The 27,435-nt window shown below is 41.7% G+C and overlaps 1 protein-coding gene across 1 annotated transcript in view; it reads right to left on the bottom strand.

Moving 5' to 3' along the window:
* Positions 1-27,435, bottom strand: part of DNAH6 (dynein axonemal heavy chain 6) — a 201,300-nt gene that overhangs the window by 37,759 nt on the left and 136,106 nt on the right. Inside the window, exons 53-63 of the mRNA XM_026481835.4 lie at positions 27,264-27,387; positions 25,855-26,051; positions 24,465-24,668; positions 23,401-23,526; positions 21,500-21,664; positions 19,570-19,637; positions 17,454-17,634; positions 13,842-14,021; positions 12,122-12,355; positions 7,344-7,479; positions 3,298-3,467 (exon numbers count right to left, since the gene is read on the bottom strand). Coding sequence (XP_026337620.3) covers positions 3,298-3,467; positions 7,344-7,479; positions 12,122-12,355; positions 13,842-14,021; positions 17,454-17,634; positions 19,570-19,637; positions 21,500-21,664; positions 23,401-23,526; positions 24,465-24,668; positions 25,855-26,051; positions 27,264-27,387 — 1,785 coding nt within the window. The remainder of the gene's footprint in view (positions 1-3,297; positions 3,468-7,343; positions 7,480-12,121; positions 12,356-13,841; positions 14,022-17,453; positions 17,635-19,569; positions 19,638-21,499; positions 21,665-23,400; positions 23,527-24,464; positions 24,669-25,854; positions 26,052-27,263; positions 27,388-27,435) is intronic.

Genomic DNA, 27,435 nt, shown 5'->3' with positions numbered 1-27,435 from the left:
TTCTAGTTCAAATTTCTAATAACCTTGTCCTGAGAACTATTGATTGGACTGATGCCAAAGAAAGAATTGTTGGAATGATAGGCATTCTACTTCCTATTGCAGTTCTAATGACTCCTACTACCTGGTTTACTTAGAGGTTTTTAATTTAATTCAATTTTAATTTAATTTTTTTTAAGTAGGCTCCAGGACCAGCATAGAGCCCAATGCAGGGCTTGAACTCACAACCCTTAGATCAAGACCCAAGATGAGATTAAAAGTCAGACGTGCAACCAACTGAGCCACCCAGGCACCCCTACTTAGAATTTTTTGAAATGAAGTTTCATCAGCAGGTCCAAACATGCTGTTTCTGAAGGTGCCTGAATTTTATGCAAGATTTTACAGTATTTCACACAAGCCACTGTGTTGGAACATCCTCTTTCTCCCAAAGGAGCAATTGACTCTACCATTTAGAAACACTGGATACCCAATGGGCTCTGCTTATGAACAGACCTGGGAACAACAGTCTCTCATTGCACGGATCTTATCTCTGGTCTTGTTCTTGTTCTAAGGCTTTCTCAAACTCTCTTTTTCTCTGGGTAGGGGCTCCAGATCTTTAGAACTTGGATTCTTTACTCTGGAACCCCAATTTCTTTAGCAAGTCATTCCCTGGAATCAGTACCAGGGTAAGGGTTGTTCCCAAATGCCTTGATCAGTGTATCTGTTTGAGAGAATGTTGGTATAACATTGTCATGCTTGGATCTTCTCTTCAGGGTGATTTTGTTGGTGGTCTTGACCGATTCAGGTTGCTGTCCTCTTTAGAGTGCATATCCAGCTCTTCATTTCTGAAACCTAATCCAAATTGCAGACTCCTCCATGTTGATATGTAAAGCAAGTTTTATTTGATAGTACAACACAAGTAAGGTCTTTGGTTGAATGTATTAGTAAGAATTTTCAATTAAATCTCTGTGAATTTTGTACTACTGTATCTATCATTTGTAGCTTTGATCACATTTACAGAATTGTTCGGGGGATGTTGAGAGAGAGTCCTGGTGTTCAAGGATGTAATTTTTTTTTACTATGAAAACTTCAAATGCATATAAGTCAGAGATTAATGAACCTGATGTTTTACCTAGTTTTAACATTTACCAAAAAAAGGCCAATCTTGTTTCATTGATATACCCACCTACTCTCCCACTTCTTGGGATTATTTTGAAGCAAATCTCATGTGTCATATTATCTCATCCTCAGCATATGTCTCTATAATATAAGGACTCTTTAGAAAACATATAACCACTGTACCCCAATCACATCTAAACCATTAACAATAATTCCTTAATATCACCAAATATCTAGCCAATGTTTACCTTCCCCTAATGAAATTATAAATGCCTCTGTGTGTGTTTAAATATAGTATGTTTAAATCAGGATCTAAATAAAACTTATACATAGAGATCAATTGGTTTGTCTAAGTCTCTTTGGATCTATTAAGTTTCATCCTTCATCTCTTCTTCCCCTTTGAAAAATAAACACACAAAATGTGTTCTTGTTGAAGAAACCAGACTGCATGTCTTGCAAAATTTCTCATAGTCTAGAATTTCCTAGCCTCAATGTCTTAATCTTTCAATCCTTCTTAGTTATCCTTTCATCTTTTGTCAACATCTAGTCTGGTAGCCACTGTCCCATATTCACTGAAGACTTTTCACCTGTATCATAGCCTTACTCTCCATTACACATCTGTTCCAGTGATTTCTCAACTGTGTCCTAGGCATTGTCTTGCCAACATCTTGTTAGAGGCCATGTGGCCATCCAACATCCTAACCTCACAGTTTCTTGACCTCTAACTCCAGTACACATCATCTCTTCTCTTCCTCGGTCACCCACACCCATGGCCACCCTCAGGATATTGTCATCACTTGGAACTGTGCATTAGAAATGTTAACTCAGTGCTGATCACAACTCTCCCATCCTTTTGGCTGTATCTCTAGTCCAACTACATCTGCCCCCAAAGAAACTTCCAAGGTTTTTCCTTTTTTCCCAGTCTAAAAGCCCTTCCTTAGATCTCTTCCTCTTTCTAGTACTACTTTTACTAACAGTCTCAATTGCATCCTCTATTCTTCTATTGCAATCATCTGTGGCTCAGGCCAACCCTACCTAATTTCTGTATTCCTACAGAGAAGGCAGAAAAGCCTACAACAGAGCATCAGTATCTCCCAGCTATGCTTAGGCTTTCTTCAGTTAGTTTTCTCTTTCTCATTTCTCATAGGAACAACCATCATTCTTCTCCTGTGCCTCCTGAAACTCATCACTAGAATCATCATCAATGATGTTGGGAATTCTATCTGTGTATATATAAAAACTGAAACTGTCTGCAGCGCTTCATTCATTCTATTGATAACTTTTGCTACTGAAACTCTGTACTTCCTTGGTTTTCACGTCACTTTTTTCTCCTTGTGTTCTTTTTGCCCCAGTGACTATTCCTTTTCATCCTTTCTTTCTGCCCTTTAAAAGTTGGTGCTTCTCAGGGTTTCATCCTTTGCCCACCTGTCCTCTTATTTTATTATGCATTCTTCCTATGTGATTCTAGCAACTCCCATGGTTTTACTTCCCAGCTCAATGCTGATGATCCTCAACTCTCTATTTCTAGCCTGTATTTCTCTCTAGAGTTTCCTACCTACATATTAACTGGTCTCTAGACTGCTATATACTCTGATAACTGGCAGGTACTACAGACTCCATGACATCTTTCTGACATGCTTCTCCTCTCACATTTGCTTAGTTGTTGACACAGTTATCCCTTTTGGCACCCAAGCAGAAATTGGGAGCCATACCAATTGTCTCATCTCCACATTCCTCTCCATTTCTTCAACCTACTACTTCTATCCTAATTCAGGCTGCCATAATTTCTTGCATAGACAAGTCCAACCGTCTTCAAACTGGCCTTGGTGACTATGGTTTTGTTCTCTTCAAATGCCTTCTTTCCATTGTTCCCAAGATCTGAAAGGCCCATCAATTCCCTGCTAATGCCCCCCAGTAGATCACTGTCCTCTTTGGAGAGCATAAGTTCCTAATGGTGCATGCTAGGAAAGGATAACCAGGTTCCTGACTGGCTCTCTAGCCTTTTCTTTCATCATTTTCTGTATAGAACACTATGTTCTATTAATAACACAGAGTCTCTATTTCTTAGAACCTTCTCCCAAACTTGATCATTATTACTCTCTAAACAAATAAATCTAATCAGTTATGAATCATAACTGGCTGATGAGCATTAGCAGAAATAACTATAACATATTCCTTTAATTAAAAAAAAAAAGATCCTACCTTCTCTTCTTTACAACACTTAATGAGAATGAGCTTTTGGAAAGAACTTAATACTGGATGCCAAGAATCATGGCTTTTGATCTCTTTTTCTTGTGTCATGAATTCCTCTTCTGCCTTCATTTTAGAATAGCCTCCCCATTCAGCTGGGTTAATATAAGTCTCAAAAGATCCTGGAAACAGAGATGCTTTAATTAGAGTTCGTTTGACTTTCAAATTAAATAAATATATTTGTTAATTTAAAAATCTCTATATTTACTATTAGTTTTTTTTACCACAAGTGTAAATATATTAATCTCCCCCTACCCAACCTAATTAAAAAGAATTTAAAATTGGATCAGAAAGCAAATTCAACAGGAAACCACTCACAAAGAAGCAAAGCTAAAACCAAAAACAAAATACAGACAGAGATAAAAAATAAAAGGATGCATAGAGGCACATTAATCAAATGTGAGCAAAAAGAAAATTGAAGTGATAAGAGTAACCTTGAATAAATTAGAATTCAAGGCAAATATAAAATGGGACAAAGCAGGTTAAGTTATATTAATTAAATTACAAACCCCATAATAAAAACAATAAAACAAACCTATATGTGTCAGATAATAGTATAAGAATACATCAAGCAACCACTGCTGGAGGTAGAGGAAAAAGCGGAAAAAACATAATAGTGGTCATAAATAACACACAATGACCAGTCTGTGACAGATGAAGCAAACTGAAAGCTCTGGCATATATAATTTGAACAATAGAAATAACATATGAATAAATGGACATATATACAACTTTATGCCCTAGTAAAAAGAATGTATTGCTCCCCCTCCTCCATGGAATAGGGTTAGGATCCTAGTGAGTCCTTTATGGTTGTAACATGTGGCAAGAATTAGCATCGAAATTCCTGTCTGTACAGGGCATACAGTGTGCTGTAAGCCTCTCAGCAAGCCAACACAGCCAGCCAGTCCTCCAGGAACGAGACAGGTTCCTTTGGTCGGACGTTAGGCAAAATAGTTGGCTTGAATTTCAAGCTAGAAAACCACTTTCTCCAGCTGGTCTCTACTGGGGTTTTCCTCTGAGGGTCTAACAACAGCAATCAAAGAGGTGGTGACAGTTAGAAGTGTAGTGACACTAGAGACTATGGCCCCAGAGGAGTGTGCACCTCTGTGAGACTTCCGATTTCTACATGGAATTCAGACAATTACACGGTATGAGACCACAGGGCACAGCACATGATCACCGTGGTTGTGTTATTCTGAGGACCAGAGAGGAGAACCGTTTATTCTAAAAGGACTTCTTTTTTCTGGAGGTTCTCATTACTTATTACATAATCACTAGGATTCTGGCTAATGAGAGAGGATAAGATAACATATTTTAAATAACTCTCAATTAATAGGACATGAAGCACTTAGAAACCATCAAAGCCAAAAGATTAAGGCAATTAGGAAGCTTTTGAAGGTTAGAATGACATTGGAATTAATTATTAAACTTCACCTGCAAAGATCAAAAGCTCACTTTTAGAACACAAGCCATCCTATCATACATGTATAAACCTTCACAATTGTGCAGGATTTCCAGAGTAAACCCTGAAATTTAACAGATGGAAGCAGGAAAGTTGTTTTAAACAGCTGAAATTTCAGTCCCAACCGACTGGGACAACACCTGGTGACTTTTGTCGAGCCGTGATGAGTTGTTCCCAGAATTAATTTGCCTTCTGGCCCCCATCCCTTCCTTCTTTGCCTCTGTGTTTAAGGGGCTCCATCTAGCATCTGGCCATCTCTAGGCTTCTCCTACATGTGTTTTTCTTTTCGCGTTCTACCGCTACCTCGAGCTGTCTTGTTGAACTGGCCCACAACATAGAAACATCATTTCTACTTGATGCATTTATTGAAGAACATTTCACTTTTTCTAGTCTTTATTTAGAAATCAAACAAGTATATTCAGATCCCAGAAATTCTGGTCCATGTAGACTTTAAATCACCACACTTACTGGTTAAATAAATAGTCATATCACAAGTATAAGAGTGATTGTTAAAGAATAGAACTAGAACACAGAACTTCAAATCAATATGGGTAAATAAAAGAATGGATAAGCCACTCGAAAGCCAGAGAGAAGAAAAAAATGAAGCAAAGACAAAGGCTGCCAAGAAAAAAAAATCTCCACAAAATAAGATGATAGAAGTAAGTCCATATAAATCAGGATTTCTCAGTCTCACCACTATGGACATTTTGGGTCAAGTGCTTATTTGTTCTGGAAGATTGTTCTGAGCACTGCAGGATGTTTAGCCATATCCTTGGTTTCTACCTCTAAGATGCCAGTAGTACCACCCCAGACCAGAATGTCTCGAGACATTGCCAAACGGCCCGTGGGAGACAAAAATCCTCCCCAGTTGAGAGCCCCTGAAGTACATCAATAACTCTAATAAATAATTAAAACTTCCCTGTTCAAAAAGACTCTTGCACTGTTCAAAACAACAGAATTCCACTAAAAATACACCAAAAACACAACAATGACACAAAAGAGTTAAAAAATAGAGAGTATAGAAATATATAGAGGGGGAACACTAACCAAGAGAATTGTGCTGTAATTACAACATTAGAAAATTTATTTTATGGCAAAAAAAGAACTATTTAAAGAGAAATATTATTTATTTTTTAAAAAGATTTATTTATTTGAGCAGGGTAGAGGCAGAGGGAGAGGGAGAGAGAAAATCTTCAAGAAGACTCACCACTAAGCGTGCAGCCTGACACGGGGCATGATCTCATGACTGAGGAGATCATGACCTAAGCCGAAACTAAGAGTTGGACACTTAACCTGAGCCATCCAGGTACACCTAGAGGAATATTACTTAATAAAAAAGGAGTAATTTACTAGGAAGATAATAATCTTAAACCTATTTATACTGCATAGTATAGTTTCGCAGGATATGATGGGGAAAATTCTGGAATTTCAAAGAGAAGTTGGCAATCATAGCCATATACCTTGATACCTCTCTTAGAAACAGACAGATCGAGTATAAAAAAATTAATAAAATAAATACCACAATAAGTTTGGGCTAAAGGTCATATGGAATCTTCCATCTAAGAAAACATACGGAACATTTTATGAAGACTGAAATCTAAATAAATTACAAAGAGGGACACCTGGGTGGCTCAGTTGGTTAAGCATCTGCCTTCAGTTCAGATCATGATCTCAGGGTCCTGGGATTGAGCCCCACATCAGGCTTTCTGCTCAGTGGGGAGCCTGCTCCTCCCTCTGCCTGCTGCTTCCCCTGCTTATGCTTGTGCACACGCTCTCTCTCTCACTGACAAATAAATAAAATCTTAAAAAAAAATAAATTACAAAGAATCAATTTCATGCAAACCATGACTATAATTTCCATAACGTAATTAAATTATAAACAATAATACTTTTTTCAAACTAAAAAGTATACTATTAGAACTGATAGGGCTACATATTACAACTTTTAAGGAAAATTAACACAGAATATTATAATTCAGAGCACCACCTCTGGGGAAGAGGAGAAGGGTCCTGTGATGAAAAGGATTCAGGGAGGCTGGTACTATACTAGCTCTTGATTCGGGTGGTGGCTCATAAGTATAGTTAGTTTTTGATAATCAAGTTGTACAATTTTTTTTTTTTTTTTTTTTAAGTAGGCTCCATTCCCAGCATGGCGCCTGATGCAGGGCTTGAACTCATGACCCTGAGATCAGGACCTGAGCTGAGATCAAGAGTTGGACGCTTGGACCCCAAGTTGCATAATTTTGATTTGTGCACTTTTCCATATGTATGTAATCCTTCAATGAAAGGTTAAAAAAAAAAAAAACACACACCCAAAACCTATGGGATGCAGCTAAGGCAATTCTTAGAGGTAACTATATCCCCTTGAAATGGAGTTAATAGTAAATATAAGATATGAAAATTCATGGGTCAAGCATTCATTCAAATTTTGTAGTGAAAAATATTGATATAGCAGAAGAGGTTAAAAGAGACATCAATGTTAGGATTCATGAGCCTGTTTACAACTCCCTATAGCAGATCCCTTTTGACATATTACCTATTTGTATGGAAATAGGTTGTAACAGTATATATTGTGTAAGTCCTTTAAAAACTACAAATGATTCTTCTAAGTCACAGCACGCGAACCACATGGCAGGATGCAGCCAGGGAACATCAGGCCTAGGTGGGCGTTCCTATTAGAAGACAAAAAGAAAATGAGTAATAATTGACAAAGACAACCACAAAATATGTTTTCTCCTTGTCTAAGTGAAAAAGCAAGCTCCAACAGCATGTTAAAAATAACCATTTGCCTAAGACAAGTAATTAGATAGGGTGAGACAAAAATGATGTGGAATCAATTCTACCTGTAGACCTTTGCTCAGAAGTATAGCTGGAGAAAGCTTTCCGGGTTGACATTTGTAGAAAGCAGTAGATTTGGTGAAGGGTTAACATTAAATGTGTGAAGTCGACTTCACAACTCTTCACACCAATCTCTTCCCACCCTCCAGATATTCTTATAATGATTTTTTTCCCGTAAAGACTAGCTTCATGGTGATGAGGTTGTGGGCTACGGTGAGGTGAGGTGAGGTGAGGTGGGGTGGAGTCCAGAGCCGAGGACCAAGAAAGAATTCTTGAGACATCTTTGGTGCAAAAATGTGGTTTATTAAAGCATGGGGACAGGACCTGTGGGCAGAGAGAGCTGCCCCGAGGTCATGAGGAGTGGCCCACCCTCAAGTTGGGAGGGGGCTAGGGATAGCCTAAGTCTCTAAGGAATTTTGGAAGCAAGGTTTCCAGGACCTTGTGGGGGCTAGCTATTGTTGGGAAAAGGTCATTTATTACCGTCTAATAAAACCTTAGTCATGAGACCCTTCAGATGTATATCGGTGGGCCATATGCTTGGGGGATGATTGCCAACACATTATCTTGGGGGGGTGGTTAGAGATAAAGGAAGTTTCCAAAGGAATTTGCATACATTAAAGTAGACCTACAGGATCCTGTGGGTGGGGGGAAGGTGTCAGGCTAAGGTTGCCTTTTGCCCTTAGCAAAGCATTAACATGAGGCAGTTGAGTCCCTAGAGGAATGTCACTCTGCCTGCTTTCAGACTTGTCAATGGGCTGTAAGTAGTAAGGAAATGTAATAATTTTTCTTCTGCCTTTGTTTCCCACATCACTGGCAGTATTCCATGAAGCACTTACATGTGGGTAAACAGTTTTAAAAGAGACGGAGAAACAGCTGGGATCATAGACTGAAATCCCTTGAAAATTTCATGAGTATTTGCCTGAGGCTCTATACTGTATTTTTAAGTAGTTTTATTGGGATACAATTCACATACCATGCAATTCATCCATTCAAAGCATACAATCCAACATACTTTAGTAAATTCATAGATTGGTGCAACCATCACTACAGTGAATTTTAGAACATTTCCTCTCAAAAAACCCCAGGCATTCTTTACCCTCCTATCTCCCCACGCCCCCAGCCTAAACAACTACTAAACTGTTTTCTGTCTCTGCAGATTTGTCTGTTCTGGACACATCATACAAACCAAATTTCATAATATGTGGTCTTTTGTGACTGACTGCTTTTGCTTAATGGTTTGAAGGTTTACTCATGTTGTGATACGCATCAGTACTTCATTCCTCTTTAGGATTGAATAATATTCTGTTGTTATGAATAGACCACATTCTGTTTATTCACTCATCAGTTGATGGACACTGGGGTTGTTTCTGCCTTGTTGGTTATGATGAACAATGCTGCTGGAATATTCATGTCCAAATTTTTTGCGTGGACATGTTTTCATTCTCTCTGATATATACCCAGGAGTTGCCTTACAACATGTTTTGTAGTTTTCAGGGTATAAGTTTGAGCTTCTTCTGTTAAATTTCTTTCTAAGTATTTTATATGTTCTACTGCCATTGTAATGGGTTTTTTACTAATTACATTTTCATATTGTTCATTGCAAACATCTATGAGGAATACAAATTAATTTTGTATATTGATCTGGTATTCTGAAACCTTGCTGACCTCATTTATTAATTCTTTTTTTTTTAAAGATTTTATTTATTTATTTGACAGAGATAGAGACAGCCAGCGAGAGAGGGAACACAAGCAGGGGGAGTGGGAGAGGAAGAAGCAGGCTCATAGCAGAGGAGCCTGATGTGGGGTTCGATCCCGTAACGCCGGGATCACGCCCTGAGCCGAAGGCAGACGCTCAACCGCTGTGCCACCCAGGCACCCCTCATTTATTAATTCTAATACTTCAGTTTTTTTTTTTAGTAGGTTCCTTAGTATTTGCTATGTACAAAATCATGTCATCTGCAAATAGAGATATTTTTACTTCTTTCTGTCTAATCTGGATGCCTTTTATTTCATTTTCTTGCGTAATTGAGCTAGCAAGGATCTCCAACACAATGTTGAAAAGAAGCGGTTAGAGCAGATATCCTCGTCTTGTTTCTGATCCTAGGGAGAATGCACCCAGGCTTTCACCACTAAGTGTGTTGTCAGTGTGGGTTTGTGTACGTGCGCTTTATCTGGTTGAGGGAATTCTCTTTCATTTATAGTTTGTTGAGTGTTTTCATGATGAAAAGTTGTTGGGTTTTGTCAATGCTTTTTCTGTGTCTACTGAGGTGATCATGCAGTTTGCTTTTCTATTCTATTGATTCTATTGCTATGTAGCATTTATGATAAAAATGGAAAATACTAGTATTAAAATACTAGTAACTAAATAAAGTAACTAGATAAAAGATATCCTCCATACATATTTATAAAAAATTAGTCAAGAATCATTCCAATTTCCTTGTGGTGGAAGAAAAGAAAGTTTAATAAACATTTTTGAGAAGTTTCTTAAGATGATTTCTGACTAATTTTAAGTTTTATGTTTGAAGGCATTTAAAACATATTGTACATTTCTTTTCAAAATATGTTGCTCATGAGAAGTAGCAGGTGGTACTGGAGTGGACACAGGCTTTGGAAGCTTAGACAGGTTTGAATCAGACTCTGTCATGCATTAGTTATCTGATTCTGGAAAGTTCTTTACCCTCTTCAAGCATCTGCTTGAGAAAACTGTAAACAAGGCTGTTAACAAGGTGCTGTGAGGATAGAAGGATGATAAAGCAGTGGGAAGGGCCTGGCTGAGTGACCCACTAATAGCAATAGAGTGAAGTGGGCAGGAGGGCAAGCTCTACAGACTGACTGAGGGTTCCAGTGCTGGTTCTGATGTGGGAAGGTAGAAGAAAAATTATTAAATTTCCATACTACCTACAGCCCATTGACAAGTCCTTTTTGAAACAGGCAGAGTGACATTCCTCTAGGGACTCAACTGCCTCGATGTCAATGTCTCAATGTCGACACCTTGTAGCCGGATCTCTCCCCAATCCTATCTTGATGAGGGAGCAGAAGGTTGGCTAAAAACAAAGCACAAGCCGACACCCTGCAACCTCTCCCCACCCCCCACTCCTGGGTGGGACATGTGACATTCTTCCAGGGACCTCCTAACTGTCTTAATGTTAATACCTTGCTGGGGGGAAAACAACCTTAACTTGACAATGGCAAGGCCTCCATTATCTTGTAGGTCCTCTTTAGCATATGCAAGTTCTTTTGAAAGCTCCCTTTTCGTTACTTCCCCCAATTCCTGAATATATAATCAGCCACTCCTCAAGACCCCAGGGCCGCAGCTCTTTTCTGCCCATAGGTCCTGTCCCCGTGCTTTAATAAAATCACCTTTTTTGCATCAAAGAGGTCTCAAGAATTCTTTCTTGGCTGTTGGCTTCAAACCCTACCGTCTTTCCTACATCAGTTCCAAACCCTAGTAAGTATGTGAACATGACGAATTCTTTAATCTCTTTGTGCCTAATTGTTTGTCTGCAGGCTAGAGATAAAATAAGGGACTCACGTAGGAGGCATAAATTAGCTGATTTCTATAAACACAGAGCAAGCTCTCTGAAGTATGAATTGTGATTATGAAGTTAAGATAGCATTAAGGAAGGATTACTAGAATCTATACGGGGCAAGATGGATGGGGATTGGGAAGGAAGGGCGTCTGGTGGAGAGGTCTTGTCTGGTCTTGTCCTGGGAGCATAGGGCCCTGAGAGTCAAATAAAAAAGGCATAAAGTCCAACCTCCTGGTGATATCTACTCAGGCGCATAGTGGCAAACAGGTGCAGACTTCATGTCTGCAGAGACCAAAGGCGGGACTCAAGGTGGGCAGGACCGAGCCAAGCATTTAGAGTGGGGCTAAGCTGGACCTCCAGGCAAGAACTGGGAGGGCTGTGGCTCATTTCTGTGGGCCACCCGATTTGTGGTGTGTGGGTGAGATAGGCTAGTTCAAGGAGCTGGAGCAAGTTTGACAAAAGGTTGAACACAAAGAAGGAAACTGCAGGAGAGCTCATATTTCAGTGTGCCAGAAGGTAACAGCTCAGCATAGTAATTCCCGTGCTTTATAATGAAAGATGTGTCCAGGCAGGAGGGAGTCATGATTTCCCAAATGGTATTGCCAAGTCTGTGAATTACAACATTTATTGAATTTTAACTCTTCATATTTGTAAGATGGTCAACTTGTCAAAGCATGTTCATATCTACTAGCCCATCGGTTACTCCCTTCATCCCTTTTGTATAGGTGAGGACACTGCAGCCTAAACAGGTTAAATTTACCGACATTGCCCAGCTACAGGAGACAGGAGACGGAGCTAAGTGGCAGCCTGGCCCCTAGGCCCCCAGTGCCTGCCCCGCCCGGCCACACGGCCAAAGGGATCACCTTCAGCCACTGCAGAGCACTGGTAGGTGCTTGTGGGCCCTATCTAGAATAACATTGACAGTCCAAACTTCAGAGAGAGGTACCTTTTCTAATCCTGCAGAACCTCGGAGAAAGAAATTCCATTCAGCATCAGTTAAGTTTTCTTGCTGACGCATGATCTCAACACAAAGCATAAAGCTGTAGATGAGTTTATGTTGTTCAAAAAGTCCTCTCGAAACATTGATATACGCGGTTAGAAGGGTTTGTTCCAGTAGAATTTCCAAGCGCTGCTGTAGATCATCTGTCCTTAGAGAAGTTTCAATTGTTGTATTGAACAACTGTGCGAAGAGAGAGCTCTATCAATGTCTCTCATTTAATTCCATTTCTACGGAGAAAAAAAAATCCCTGCTCCTCACTCCCGCCCATCTGGGGCCTGTATTCAGTGGGTAAATAGCAGCACAGGAGATGACTACTGTACGATGAAAAAGTCCAGAATCCATCCCAAATTGATAAGTGATATTTATTTTCTGCATTCCCCTTCCTCTCCCCAGTTTTCAGAAATGAACCACTGCCGAACTCTTGACAATATTCAAAAGGCATCATCTTGATATGAGGCAGAACACAGGAAAATGGAAGCGAGCTGGCACCCCCAGTTTTTTCATATCCTTAACTCGGATTTGATAATCACTTTGGGGTGAGAGACATAAGGGCAAAGTAAGTTCATGTGCTCTTCTTGGCACTCCCCCAAGATCATTGTTAGGATGTGGGAAGATGTGCTAGAATTTTCTCCAAAATTTAAGGGAAAGCCCTTGTTAATTCTCCCCAAGTATGGTTGACAAAGGGAAAGGGGGGTGTTATTTAACATACTTGGAAGAAAAGAGGATTGAGCTTTCTTTAACAACCTGACAAGAAGCAGAGAAGCTCAAAATCCAGTGAAGATATGACGCTTGGTGCCAAAATAAAACATGGTGAACCCTGACACAAACTGGTAGCTGAGGGAAACTGGTGGTGAACAGGGGGCGCTACTGGGGATGCTCAGTAAGTTCTGCTGTGTAATGGGTGATGCAAACTCACTGTCCCCCTGGAAATCTTCAGGTAAATGGACACTGCTTGCTGAAGTTTTGTGACACTGCATTTGCTCTTGGGAGAGAGGGAATGCTGCCACAAAGAGGATGAGGGGTGAAAGTATCCTACTCATGAGAGAGCTGTTGAGATTCAACAGTGAATATGAGTTTAAGAAGAGAGACCATACAAAAAACAAAAGTCTTGCAGTAATATGGTGGGAGTGAGAAGGAACCAAGGACAGGAGACCAGGGCATGTATGATTTGTCTAAAAAAGTTGGGGCGGTACAGTGAGGAGTTGGATAGCCTGTTATGTATAGAAAGTTCTGGGGGATAAAAGATACAGAAACCAATTCGCTTAAGGTCAGTGCTGTCAGAGACTTGAGATACAGCACAGAAAAGTCTAACAGTGGAAAGGAAGTAGGATTACTGTAGAGACGTGTAAAGAAACAGCATGGAGCTATGACTCTGAAAAGAACAAAAGAAAGGCAGGCAAGAAGGAAAACAAACAAGCTAGTTAGCCGAGGAGGCCAAGAGAAAATCTTTCTTTTCTTCCTCTGCAGTTTTCTGTGCATACTGGGCACTTGAGTGTTGAGAAGACATGGCAGGTGGAGTCGCTCTTGAACAGGTAAGTCTGAACCCAAACTCCTAGAGGGTTTTACTTGATAACTAGACTCACGAACTGTCTGAGGCAAAAGTAACTCAACGGGGTTGAAAGGGAAACCAAAGAGATAAAGTTCGCTGACAAAACAACACACTTACCTGTTTAAAATATTTTAACGAATACTGGTACATGGGATCTATTTCTGAGAGGCTCGCAATGACAAAGTACATGACGGAGCCTTGAGTGGCTACTGGACGGTACTTCTCACGAGCAATATTGATCATCATTTCCGTGGACTCGGCTTCCTTTAGCCTGACTTTAATGGCACCAGAAGTGATCTGAATAAAAATACGAAGACAAGTTCTTAAGGATCCCTTTTTAAACAAATGGTAGGATATATCCAGTTAGGTCTAGGAAAGAAATAAGGACACAGTGAATTAGTGATTATAATAATTAGAGGGTCCCCAGAAAGAACGACTGAATCTCAGGACTCTGTGACCTTCTTCTGAGCTGACCTCTTTTCTTCCAGAATGTGGAATAGGCAGCCGGGAACAGGCAACACAAGCAGCCCCGACAAGCTGGAGCAGCACTTCTCTGAGACTCGACTTTGAGTGACTCCTGGAAGGGAAGCACTAACACAGTACTCCCATGAGTACTCTCTGATCTCCCCATGAGCAGTCCTCTAATGATATAGGGTTCACATAATAGAAGAAGGTATGAAGGGAGAAGGGGCATCCATGAAACTGCCCCAAAGAGGAGGGTGGAGAGAGGCTGGAAGGAAGTGGTATCACATCCCACTCTGGAATAACAAGGAAGACTAAGATTCTCTTTCTTTCCCTAGCGTTCCCAGGTGTAGACATAAGGCAACCTGGGTAGTAGCTATTGTTTGGGAAGGGTTATAAAGCTAAGTTGTTGGAGATAGTCACAAGGTCTTTGCTGTTCTTCTGGTTTTCTGTTTTTGGTTAGTGGTTCTGGGGAGCCTTTTGGCCAGTGGGCTTTCTAAGGTTCCCCTCTCTGGCTCCCTCAGGGTCTCTGTATTACTGCCTGTCTGTCTTCCTCTCCCAACCCCCACTTCTTTCAGCCATGGATATTCCTGGGTTGGGGATTTGCCTCTAGAAAGTCAAAGGATCTAGGGCAGGGACCATGAAAAATCACTGTGGGAACAGCTGTTCAGTATTGGCTCTATTGGGAGGACAGCTAAAAGGGAATCCGAACAGGCTTTCTGTCTAGACCCCTCTGCCCAATAGAAACATGTGAGCCACATATATAATTCTATCTTTTCTAAGTTTATTAACAGTAAACAAGTGAAATTAATTTTAACAATAATTTTATTTAGCCCAACAGAACCCAATATATGTTGATTATATCAGCATATAATCCATTTAAAATTACTGAGATTTTTAACTTTTTTTTTTTTGATTAAGTCTTTGAAATCCGGTGTGTATTTTACACCAACAACATATCTTAATTCAGGCTAGCCACATTTCAGGTGCTCAATAGCCACATGTGGCTAGTGGCTAACTTCTAGACTATCAACCCCTGTCCTCCAGGGGAGGGAAGAGAGGGATTAAGAGCTTTTTTCAGGAATCAAAGGCTCAAACTCTCTCTGTATTGACCACTTAGGAACCTGAGGGGACAAGAAAGGGTAGAGTTGAGTGGAAAACCTCAATCCCAATATTGGACTCAAGTAAAGCATTTACATGTGACTAGGAAAAGGAAGTTGATATAGGAGCAGCTGGATCAAGGAGACCCACCCACAAACAATCCTTTATTCTTTTGGGGACCTCAAGGCCCTGATAATGAAGTATCCAGGGCTAAAGAGAAAGCAAAGCAAAGTGGACTACTTTGTCTTTTTGCCAGAGAATGTTAGAAGACTATACACCTCAGTTGAGCTTAGTAACTACTTACAGATATTATGCTCAAGAGACTTGAGGCCTCAGCAGTGATTAGGGAATACGACACATATTTTAAAATGAGGGATCTGGGGGGCACCTGACTGGCTTAGTTGGAGGAGTATGCGACTCTTGATTTCAGGGTTGTGGGTTTGAGCCCCATGTTGTGTGTAGAGATTATTAAAACAAAACAAAACAAAACAAACCACTTAAAATAAACGAGAGCTCTGGGAGTTTAAGGGAGTATAAACTATAGGCAGGAAGTGGCAGGAAACGGAGCCCAGGAACAATCAGTCCTATCTCTACCTTATAGAAGGGGTATCTTCAAGGCAACTCCCTGCAGACACCGAAACCAGCTCACAGAGAAAGAAGGCAGTCGGAACACATGTACCTATCTTACTCCCTACTGAAACCATGATACAATTATAGTAAAGGGATTTTTAAAAACAGTGCAAACCCACAAAGATAGGAAGAATGGGAGAGGAAATATCAATAACTCGAAATTTGAAAGTAGAGTGGTAATGACTTAGCAGATTCAGGAAAATCGATTCCCAACCTGGCAAAGGGGAAAGCCAAAAAGTCACCCAATTTGTACAATAGAATCCCCTTCAAAGGCATAAGAATTCATGGCATCCAATCACTGGAAGTGGCAAGAGCCTAAAATAAGAATTGGTTGATAGACTCCCAAGTCATCTCCCCACCAGTCAAGGGGTTGTTCCTTCCTCACCCTGACTGAAAAATAGAAGTTTCATCCTTGAGGAAATAAAGAGAGGGTTTTTTTTTTTTTTTTTTTTTTGATGGAAGGAAGCCAGGGATAGTTGAGGGCCGGGTACCATAATGAAAACAAAGAGATTAGGTAAATGTATACACAATGGATACTGACACCCTAGCTCTTCTCCTGTCCTCAGCCCCCTAAAACACTTGCAGCCAGATCTTCATACTTCTAGGCAATGTAAACACTGGATGTTTAACTATAATCAGGATACAAGTACAGTGGGAGGCTATGATGGGCAGAGGGTATGTGTGTGTATGTATGTATGTGTGTGGTAAAAGTGTAGACAACAGTGAATGTATTAAAAAAAAACCTGAAGAAGTAGCAATACGAGTCTATGATTTAGAGAAAAGATTAAAACCCCAAATAATCAAAACAAAAAAGAAGAACATAGTTGTTTTTATGGAAGAAGTCATGGGGGTAATGGTGGTGGTGGTAGGCATTGAGAAGGCAAGGAATGCTATCACGAACCTTGTACAAATATTTCATTCCTTAAGCAATTGGCATGTAAAGCTTTGGGAGGGGCAGAGAGAGGGAGAGAGAGAATCTCAAGCAGACTCTGTGCTAAGTGTGGAGCCCAATGTGGAGCCCAATGACCCTGAGATCACGACCTGAGATGAAACCAAGAGTCGGACCCTTAACCGACTGTGCCACCCAGGTGCCCTGCATGTAAAGCTTTATACATTACATGCTTGATCAAAAAAATGCAGACAAGGGCACCTGGGTGGCTCAGTTGGTTAAGCAACTGCCTTCAGCTCAGGTTATGGTCCTGGAGTGCTGGGATCAAGTCCCACGTTGGGCTCCCTCTCCCAGGGAGTCTGCTTCTCCCTTTGACCTTCCCCGCTCTCATGCTTTCTCTCTCTCTCTCTCTCAAATAAATAAATAAAATTTTTAAAAAATGCAGACAAGAGGAGCAGTTGTCTACAATTTACCTCCTCCTCCACTGGGGGTGGGGGCCCTGCCAGCCAGGCTCACTCTTGCACTACCCTGGCAGCCCAGGTGTGGCTGCCATTCTTGCTGTAAAAACTTTGCAGGACCCTCAAAAGTGGCAGTTGTAAATTCTGAAGCAACACAATTTCTAGACATACTAAAAATGTTTTACTTGCCTTTGAGTCCTGGAGTGTGTCAATAAGTTCTTCATTGTCCAGGATATTTCCTTCAGATGTAAAGAGCATTCTCAGGATTTTCTCCTCGATAGTTTTCAGCTGGTTTTTGTCAGCGTTGATCCTCACAATGAGCTTGATTCTTTGTTCTTCCAACTCGGGTTTTTCAAGTCGTACCACATCACTGGAACCAAAGTTTGAATACTTAAATTATGGCTTTATCAGTGCCCTGAAGTTGCTTCTATTTTTCTTTGCTACTTGGCTGAGTACTAATGTTACTAGCCAAGTCCTAATGTATAAGGCCCCTCTTTTGCTGGGTTTACACGGTGGCTATTCACTGAATGACATGTTAGTTCTGATTCTATCTTGTATTTCAAAACCTACCACAGTCCCCATAGCTTCTGCTCATCTTCTTTTCGGATAACCTGCTCAGTGCTTGATCTTCCTAATCATTCAATTTCTGTTTCTAATGCTTGATTGTGCCAGGCTGAAAATGGTGCCTGGAACATTCTTTTTATGGAAGATTCTGAAATCCCACCACTCCCACAAAACGAGCCTTGAGTATGTCTAATAAAGGAGCCTTACCTCCAGCTCCACCCGTCTAAACATGTGAACTTAGATCTCCCTTCACTTGTGCTTTCATAGTTTGCTCCCAGCCCTATGTTTGCAGAAACTAATCTTTATTAAGCATCACTCTGTGCCAGGCACCCTGCTTAAAGTTTTACGCGGATTCTCTTTGAATTTTTTGAATGCTCCTGTGAGGTGGGCACTGTGGTTACCACCCCCGCTTGCAGATGAGGGAACAGACCCTAGTGGGTCACTTCCTGAGCTCATGTGGCTGTGAGAGGCAGAGCTGGGTTTGCACCTGGCTTAGCTGACTCCCAGGGCACATGCTTTACCGGCTACGATGAGTGGCCTCGGTTCGTTTGTTATGTATATACTGAATTCAGAAACTTTAAAAGTTATTTTATGAACACCAAAAGAAATCATTATCTCAAGTTTGTATGTTTAAATAATTTTTTCAGAAGAGAGGAGTATAAACTGGAACCCAGGGATTCTGTACTCTCCACCTGAGTCTCAACATTCTCGCTTCCAGGGCACTTCTCCGTGTCCCCGCGGTCTAACATGCTGACAGTTTGTGACACAACTAAGTGGAACTCTTCACGGAAGAGCAATGGTATGGAAACGGCTCAGCCATGTCCTTAGAACATGTCCGTAAAATGTGCTGAAATACCCTTTGTCTGGAAAGAAGTTAGCCTAGCAGAAGTTAAGCAAGTTAGCAGCTGGCGGAATAGATTCCTAAAATAAACAAGGAAAATGAGATTTAAACTCAGTGATAATAGGAACAAATCAGGATGCTCTTGACCCAGTTTTGACTTGACTCAATAAACTTGATGACTCATTTTGAACATGGGTCTAAATTATCTTTTCCTTTAGAGTTAATGTATGTATATACATACACACACATGCATATACATACATATATATTCACACACACATATAATGGGTTTTTAACCCATATAAATATTATTATTTCAATAAACCCTTAAAATTTTTTGTCTCTTAAGCCTCTTGGCTAATTCTGATAATTACTATCAACAATTCATAATCTTTTTGGGAAGTGGAGATTTAATCACAGAGTATACTGAAGGAGCATATTTAATTTTTTGAGGCAGACAAATGGAGGTACAATTAAGTACACAAGAAAACACCTGTAGACAAGTAAAACAGGAAAGCTATATTTGGGAGTTTTTCGCACAGGTATGGAGCAAAGCATCTCAAGGAACGACATGATGACTGACTTCAATCACTTGCCCAAGAATGGAAACCCCAGTGAAGGGGAAGAGGCAGGGCTGGGCTGAAGGCCTGGCCCAACCCATGGTTGAGAATTAAGGGTATATCCCTGATCTCCTTGAGAGGACTGTGAACAAGATCGGCGGCTGCAAAAGTGACAAGACATGAAGAACCTGGTCATTTACGATCATCTTTATGACTGAGGACTCATGAGTGGTGCTTTCACACATTAAAATGTTTTCTTTGACACAATTTCTAAACAAAATATTAGGAAACTTAGCTTGCTCCTCCCCGCCCCCCGCCTTTTTTTTTTTTTCTTTTTTACCTTAACAGTTGATCCTCTAGACCTGATTTGGTTACAGTGAAATTGATGATGGTAACTTTAATGCACACCTGAAAGAGAAGCATACATTTACATAAAAATGCTTAAGTTCAGAAGGGTAAAATAAGAAGTGCTCTCCTTAGTAGAACAGGGCCCATTATTACCCACGTGGATGCCTCTCGGGTCTCATTGTGAACATACCCACCCACCCACACACCCACACACCCACCAAGCATACTGTGTCTTACAGAATCCTAACAGGATTTTCCGTGCAGTCTGAGTGACAATCTTGTTCCTCACAGGCCACAGTTAGAGAATGCTACACGGTGTTTTAAAGAAAGGTGAGCCAGCAGAGGGTTAGAAAGATCGGGTTCTGATTCCAGGTACAGCCGTTAGTGCGTGCTGGACAAGCCACTCACCCACGCTGAGATTTAAAAATTGGGATCATAATAGTTATAACTCACAGGGTATTTGTGAAGACCAAACGAGGTAATAAAATCACTCTGTTACAGTGACTTGTACATAGTTTGTCCTTGTTAAAAAGAAGTGATGACTGATAATAAATAGAGCTTTATATATATTTTTATGAAAAATGGTTTCTATAGCATTCTGACATTACTTGAAAAGTTAACAGCAAAAAAAGAGTGTTTGAATGTCCCATATTTTACATGTTATTCTTATTTAATCTTCACAATGAATCCTTGAACTATCTCCACTTTTTGGTTAATTGACTTGAGGATCCAGGAAAAAGAATAACTGACCCACAGTCACAGAGCTAGTGTTGGGTCAGGTGTGCGATGCTCCCTCCCAAAAGTTAAGTAAGTGAGAAGGTTGTAAGGTCACCACATTGGTCACTTTTCTAAACTTCATGATGGATCTTGGGACACGAGCCCTGGCAGTGGCTGTGCAAATTAAACCCCTCGACGCTGACCTGGGCTTTTAGTGGCATTCCCCTCATCTTATTCAAGAAGTGTGTCCATTTCATCTAAACTGAGCACATTTAGTGAAGACAGGCAGCTATGAGAAAATCAGTGACTAAAAGGAAAATGACACTATTTGGAATGGCATATGCAAGGATTTTATTTTTTGGGAGATGGAGGAGGGAGAAGTGAGGGGCTTAGTTCTGATTTGTTGAAGTTCTTTCCCTCATTGCATGGGCCCTGTTGGAGAAGGGGAGACCCGCCAGGCTGGGAAGACCCTGTGGAGTGTGCAGCCGTGCCTGTAGCTGTGGCCACACCGAGGGACTGTGGGGAGCCCCGTGCAGGAAGGGAGAGAGGAGACCCAGCTGCCTTCATTTCTGTGGCAGCTGCCTTGGGCTCTGCAGCACGAGAGTAGTTCTTGTGGATCCTGTCGTGGCTCAGGGACGTGCGTGTGGAAGTAAGGTTCACACAGATCCCTGCAAAGTCTAAGGTCCCGAGGGAGGACAAGATGCCCCCTTCTCCAGAACTCGAAGTACAGACACACTGGATGTCTGAGTCATGATTCTCTAACGGTGCCAGTCACCAGAGTTTTGAAGCCGGCAACTTTATTATGAACGCTGGTTCATTTCTGAGCCACAGCAAGAGGGGCACAAATGGCCTTGAGCTGCAGGAGGGAGAAGAAGGATTAGAAGGGACTGCTGCTCTGTGTTGTGCAAGCAGCTGCGGGCTGGGAGGGAGGCAGAGAGCGCGCTGGAGAGCTGTGCAGGGCCGCGGGCAGGGCAGCGCCTAGGGACCAGGTGTGGAGGGACCCAAGTCCAGCTGAATGGTGAGCAGAAGGGCAACTAGAATCAGAATCAGGATGCAGAAGAGAAGCAAGAGTAGAAGACAGTGGAAGGAAGGGGGATGGCAGAGTGGAGGGAAAAGGGGGCCTGGGAGAGGGCCCACCTAACCTCAGAGACCCGTCACACGTAACAGTCCACTCAGGCTGGGAATTCCGGACCAGCAGCTCATACCTCAGGCAGGTAGTGGGGATTTGGCAATTTGGTTGTCATATAGAACCTGAAGTTTTTGTCATAATCAATGTCTGAGTCTCCAAGGTGAATGAGCAGCCGTCCACCGCTCATGAAAGTCTGCTTCAAGAGAATGGGTTCTAGAGCTGGGTCCAAGGTTTCTTTAAGCTTGAAAGTTAAAAGAGAACACACACACACACACACACACACGCACAGGCACACACACACGCACACACACAAAGCCATTAAAATGGATGGGATCAATTTCTCTAAATTCCTTAGGCCTCCAAATTTAATTTGGGCAATTTTCCGGTGATCTGATATTTCTCTTACTGTGCACTCACTGGCTCTAACGGTGTATATTTTCCATGGTTATCTTTTCGGTAGTCTAAGAAAATAAGATCATGGGAAGGCAATACAGCTGTTTAGACTAACTGTGCATACCATTCATCCCCATAAGGAAGAATCTGGGAAAGGAGGGTCTCTGCAGGTGGCCCTTCAAGAGGACCCAGACAAATGATACGTTCACTTTCATGGCTGTTCTAAGGCAAGAGATGGCAGTCTACACAGTGTGCAGGCCAAATCCTGCCCTCTGTGGCCTGTTTTTGTATGGCTTTTAAGCTAAAAATGATTTTCACCCTGTTAAGGGGTTGTAAAAACAAAACCCTAAACCCAAACCAAAACAAAGAATATTTGTTTGAATAATGTTTGTACAGAGACTGTATGTGGCCTAAAAAAACTAAAATATCTGGCTCTTTACAGAAAAAGTTTGTGGACCTCTATGCTGTATGACAGTTATTTTCTTTCCCTCAAAGCAAATTTGATTGTTGGCAAGAACTTAGGCAGGCAGACACTGCCGTCGGTATCCTTATGTCAGCACGAGTGTGATGGGGGCCCATGGCCCAGGAGCTGTCAAAATTTGATTGTAATCCACAGTTAACAAACCTATTTCATACTGTGACATGATACCCAAGAATGTAAGTTGTTCTCTTAAAACACAAGTTTATGAGATAAAATTTCCATTACTACCTATGACACCATTTTGTGCTCTTAAAAATCTATTTCATTAAAAAACGCTGGTTGAGACTAACTCCATTTCATACCATGAGTAGGTGGAGACGAAGTTGGAGAAGACCACTTTACAAATGTAAAGGGCAGCTAGGTGCATAACGCTAATGACAAGTCCCAGAAAGCAGGACAGGCCTGGTCAGAGTATCCTGTTCTGGCTGGGGTGCTGCCCAGGCGCCCACCCCTGCTTCCAAAAGCACTCAGCTACAGTTATAAGGCCCTGCTGTCCAGGGCCAGAATGTCATAGAAAGTCTTCTGTGCCCCGCTGTGAGAGAAGAAATTCCCCCGGGACCTCCCGTGTTACAAAGTAAACTGGGGTTTAAGAATCCAGTTTGGGGCTAACATAACTGCACCAAAGGTTTGGGGAGACTTAACCCTCCCGTGTAACTTCAGGGTTTGAGTGAGGGTCTGGGACCCATTACAGAACCTTACCTGTGTCAGGCAAGGCTAGAAGGATAGAGAATAATAATATTTATGCCCACTGGAATGTTTCGCTGGCTTCACGTCATCAGCGTAGACAGTCCCCACTGGCCCCATGGCACTACTGCTCTGCACTTTCATGGCAGCTAACCATCAAGAGCCACAACCGGGCCCAAGAACCAGCAGTGTCAGGAAACAGAGCCCATCCCACTACCACCAAAACCATGCCTGGAATCAGAGAAATCATTCAGTCAACGGATTGCTCCCCATGTGATAGTGCACTGTTTAAGGAGCTAAGCGACTGGTTTGAACAATTTGCAAATGGAGCTGCCTGGTGTCTCTAGCACGATGCAGGTGTAGCCTGTATGGTCTGAAAGTTGGGGACGAACTGGAGTAGAGGAAAGTAAAAAGCAAACCTCTTCCAGTAAGACAGGTAAACCAAGTCGGATTGAATTTTCAAGTGTACGTAAGAAATTACTATCCGTAAGCTTAATGATCTTTAAGCCACTTTTGCTTTCCTTGTTCCTTATCCAACGGTTTGCCTGTTTGAGAAAGCACAGAGCAGGACATTGGACTTAGAGTTTTATAAATGACTAGAAAGTGAAAGTTTTTAGAGCAAAGTTTAGAAATTTTGTTTAATTTAGAAATAGGTTTGAAAGATGAAAAAGATAAAATAAAATACTACCCCCTGCAAATAAAAACACCTTTTAAACCCCCAGTGTTTGGGATTCTTCCTTTTATTCAAATTTGGAACAAATGAAGAAGGGACACATCTAGGAAAAAGCCCATCCTTAATGTATTCAAGCTTGTCTTCCTTGCTCTGACAACGGCTCCCTTTTCTAAACCCCATTTAGAACAGTATGATCCATGGACTTAGGAGTGAGATAATAGAATTCTGTAAATTCCAGACAGGCTTGCCCTAAAACCCGTCCTACCCTGACTTCATTCTGACTCTTCAGACCTTTTAGGAACAAGAACTATATAGGAATGAATTTCTGCTCCCACAGAAAACAGAAAACTAATGGTCAATCCCGTAAACAAAACCAATCAAAATCAAGTATGCGGAGCAGCTGGACTCTTCCCTTTCACCTTCTGCCTCCACAAAATGAGGATCTCGGACTAGAATACTTTTTTTTTAAGGTTTATTTATTTATTTGAGAAAGAGAGAGTGTATGAGCGAGGGAGGGGCAAAGGGGGAGAGAGAATCTCAAGCAAACTCCCTGCTGAGTACAGAGTCCGACTGGGGGCTTGATCTCAAGACTCCGTGAGATCATGACCTGAGCCAAAACCAAGAGTCCGACACTTAACTGACTGAGCCACCAGGTGCCCTTTGGACTAGAAGACTTCTAAACTCCCTCCTAGGTCTAAATCCCCAACATCTTACAAGTGTGTTCAAGTCCACTTCTGGAATTTGGAACAGACAGCATAACATTAAGCAGAGCTAGGAGACTGCTCTTCATCTGAAGCACTTATTACGCACCTGATCCTGGGGATCAATCATCAGAGGCCACCGTCTCCCCTGAGTAACCAAAATGCCATTTTCTGTTGATATTATGTCACGGGGCAGCCCATCAGTGTTCCACTGCCGTATTTCATAGGGATCGCCAAGAATGTTAATGAGACTGAAGGAAGGATTGATTGGGATCTCCAGAGACAGACAGTCCTGGATCCAATACTCTATAAGCTGTGGGAGGAGGAAAGCTTATTTGTATAGAGTCAGGAACACTTGGTAAATGAGGATACGCACAAAAGGTCATGGTTAAAAGTAAGTTCTACTGGTCTCCACATGCATCCTGGCATCAAGGCATAGGACACAAGAAGTGGACTGACAATCAGGAGATTTGGGGCCTAGAACCATACCACAAACTAGCTGTGGCTTTGGGCATGTCACTCACCCTGTCTGAACCTCAGTTTTCTCATGCATAAATGATAAATGTTGTCACAGTAGTCTTCAACCAGGGGTGTACTGTCCCTGTTGGGAGAGTCTGGAAGCATGTGGAGAAGTTTCGGGTTATCACAATGACTGTGGGTGCTACTAGCAATTAGTAGATGGGGCAGAGAAATTAGCATGTCACCTGCTTCGGTGAGTGGGACGGTCCAAAAGCACCACTGGCACTGCTCACATGGCACCAGATGACCCCTAACCTTCTGTTGAGTCTATGAGTCCTGTACTCACTAGGTTTTATAACTCAAGGGCAAGGATGAAACCCTTTTCGGAAGGCATTTCATAAAAATGCCTGAAAATCTTCTCCAAATAATTTCATTTCCTGCTCCTTCCCATTGCCTAGCCCTTTGTAGCAGTCTCACCAATTCAGAACACTTCATCCTGACTGACTTTAAAGATTTATTTATTTATTTGAGAGAGAGAGCATGGGCGTGGGGGGAGGGGAGGGGTAGAGGGAGAGAATCTCAAGCAGACTCCTGGCTGAACGCAGAGCCTGATGTGGGGCTCAGTCTCATGACCCTGAGATTATGACCTGAGCTGAAATTGAGAATTGGCCGCTTAACCGACCGAGCTACCCAGGTGCCCCCATCCTGGCTGACTTCAGATGCCACTTCTGATCATAAGTTGGGGGGGACTCCCCGGCCCTTTTTCTTCCCCTACGTTCTTGAGCTGCATAAGGAAGTGATGACTAACTTTCTAAGGCAGGAAAGGAAAGGAAGGAATGTGTTAAGGAAATCCTAGGGCTGGCCCATTGCTGACTGATGGGGGAGGTGGAGGGCTGAGGAGTGTATAAATAAGTTTCCATCATGGAGAACCTTCACAGCGGAGAGCCTCCCTCTAAACTCAGGAAAATGATCGCCCCTATCCTGCCTCTGCCAGTTTCAGCAGCTTCTCATCACTCCTCACAGAAAGTGAGTTTACTCACCGATTGCCTATACTGGGCTGTGAAGGCCCCATAATAGGCAACACAAGCTGCTGCTATAAACACATTCCCAATGACGTTTGATATCTCCTCATTGAATTTCTGGATGCTTTCTTCCCATCGAACTTGCTCATCTCCCAATGCAGCTGTCAGCTTTCCAGCACGTATCAGACGTGCTTTGGTCAGGGCCATAGTCTTTGCTAGAAAATTTAAAAAAAAAATCAAATTATGTCATTTAGTATTTTCCTAAAATATAAGAAGTTTGTTCACCTGCTTTTGTTTGTAGCGCCATTAGCATTACTTAGCTTATGGTGTCAATACATCTCTATGAAACCTCACACCAGTTCAGCATTATTTCCCATTCCAGAAGCAAGTCCAAGTTTGCCTCTTCCGTGCAAACAGCTCCTCTTTGATACTCCATTACTCTGGCTGAAGATAGCTCTCTCTGTGTCTGTGTAGTATTCATTTTCTGGATCAAATTCATATGCCACATCATGTTATAATGGAACATGTCCCAACAAGCCTTCCACACAGGACTTGAACGTATGCCATGTGTGCAGTTCTAATCTTACATGAGAAGGCTAGTGCAGTACCTCCATGGAAATATGTCCTACATGTTGGATGGAAGCTGAGATTTGACTGCCTGAAGACTCTACTTTTAAAAATCAGGCATCTCCTGATACACACACACACACACACACACACACACACACACACACACATATATACACACACACACACAATGGAATATTACTCAGCCATCAGAAAGGATGAATACTTACCATTTACATCGATGTGGATGGGACTGGAGGGTATTATGCTGAGTGAAATAAGTCAGTCAGAGAAAGACAATTATATGGTTTCACTCATATGTGGAATATAAGAAATAGTGTAGAGGATCATAGGGGAGGGGAGAGAAATGGAATGGGAAGTCATCAGAGAGGGAGAAAAACCATGAGAGACTTTTTTAAAAAGATTATTTATTTATTTGAGAGAGAGAGAGCAGAGTGAGATAGTATGGGGGGGGTGAAGGGCAGAAGGAGAGGTCAGAAGCAGGCTCCCTGCTCAGCAGGGAGCCCAATGGGGGCTCGATCCCAGGACCCTGGGATCATGACCTGAAGTGAAGGCAGACACTTAACCAACTGAGCCACCTAGGTACCCACCATGAGAGACTCTTAACTATAGGAAACAAACAAATTATAGGGTTGCTGGAGGGGAGGTGGGTGGGGGGAGGGAGCAACTGGGTGACGGGCATTAAGGAGGGCACATGATATGATGAGTGCTGGGTGTTATACCTAACTGATGAATGACTGAACTCTACATCTGAAGCTATACTATATGTTGCCTAATTGAATTTAAATAAAAAAAAATCAGGCATCTCCTGGCCACCACAAATTTTATGAGTTACTCACCTAGACTTTCTTTCTCATTCACTCCTTTGTCATATTCATCTTGTAAGGCTTGTATTTGATCTTCTACTTGCTTTAGTAATGCTTGCTTTTCTCTCAGAGTGGCCATAGTAATATCAAGTTCAGCCTAATAAAATTAAGAAAATATTTGAAATGAATATCCAAGGTCCCCAAA

Source organism: Ursus arctos, unplaced genomic scaffold (genome assembly GCF_023065955.2).
Source record: "Ursus arctos isolate Adak ecotype North America unplaced genomic scaffold, UrsArc2.0 scaffold_8, whole genome shotgun sequence".
In the NCBI taxonomy this organism is placed as follows: domain Eukaryota; kingdom Metazoa; phylum Chordata; class Mammalia; order Carnivora; family Ursidae; genus Ursus; species Ursus arctos.
The sequence above is the reverse complement of the archived record's forward strand: the minus strand, read 5'-3'. Positions and strand labels throughout refer to the sequence as shown.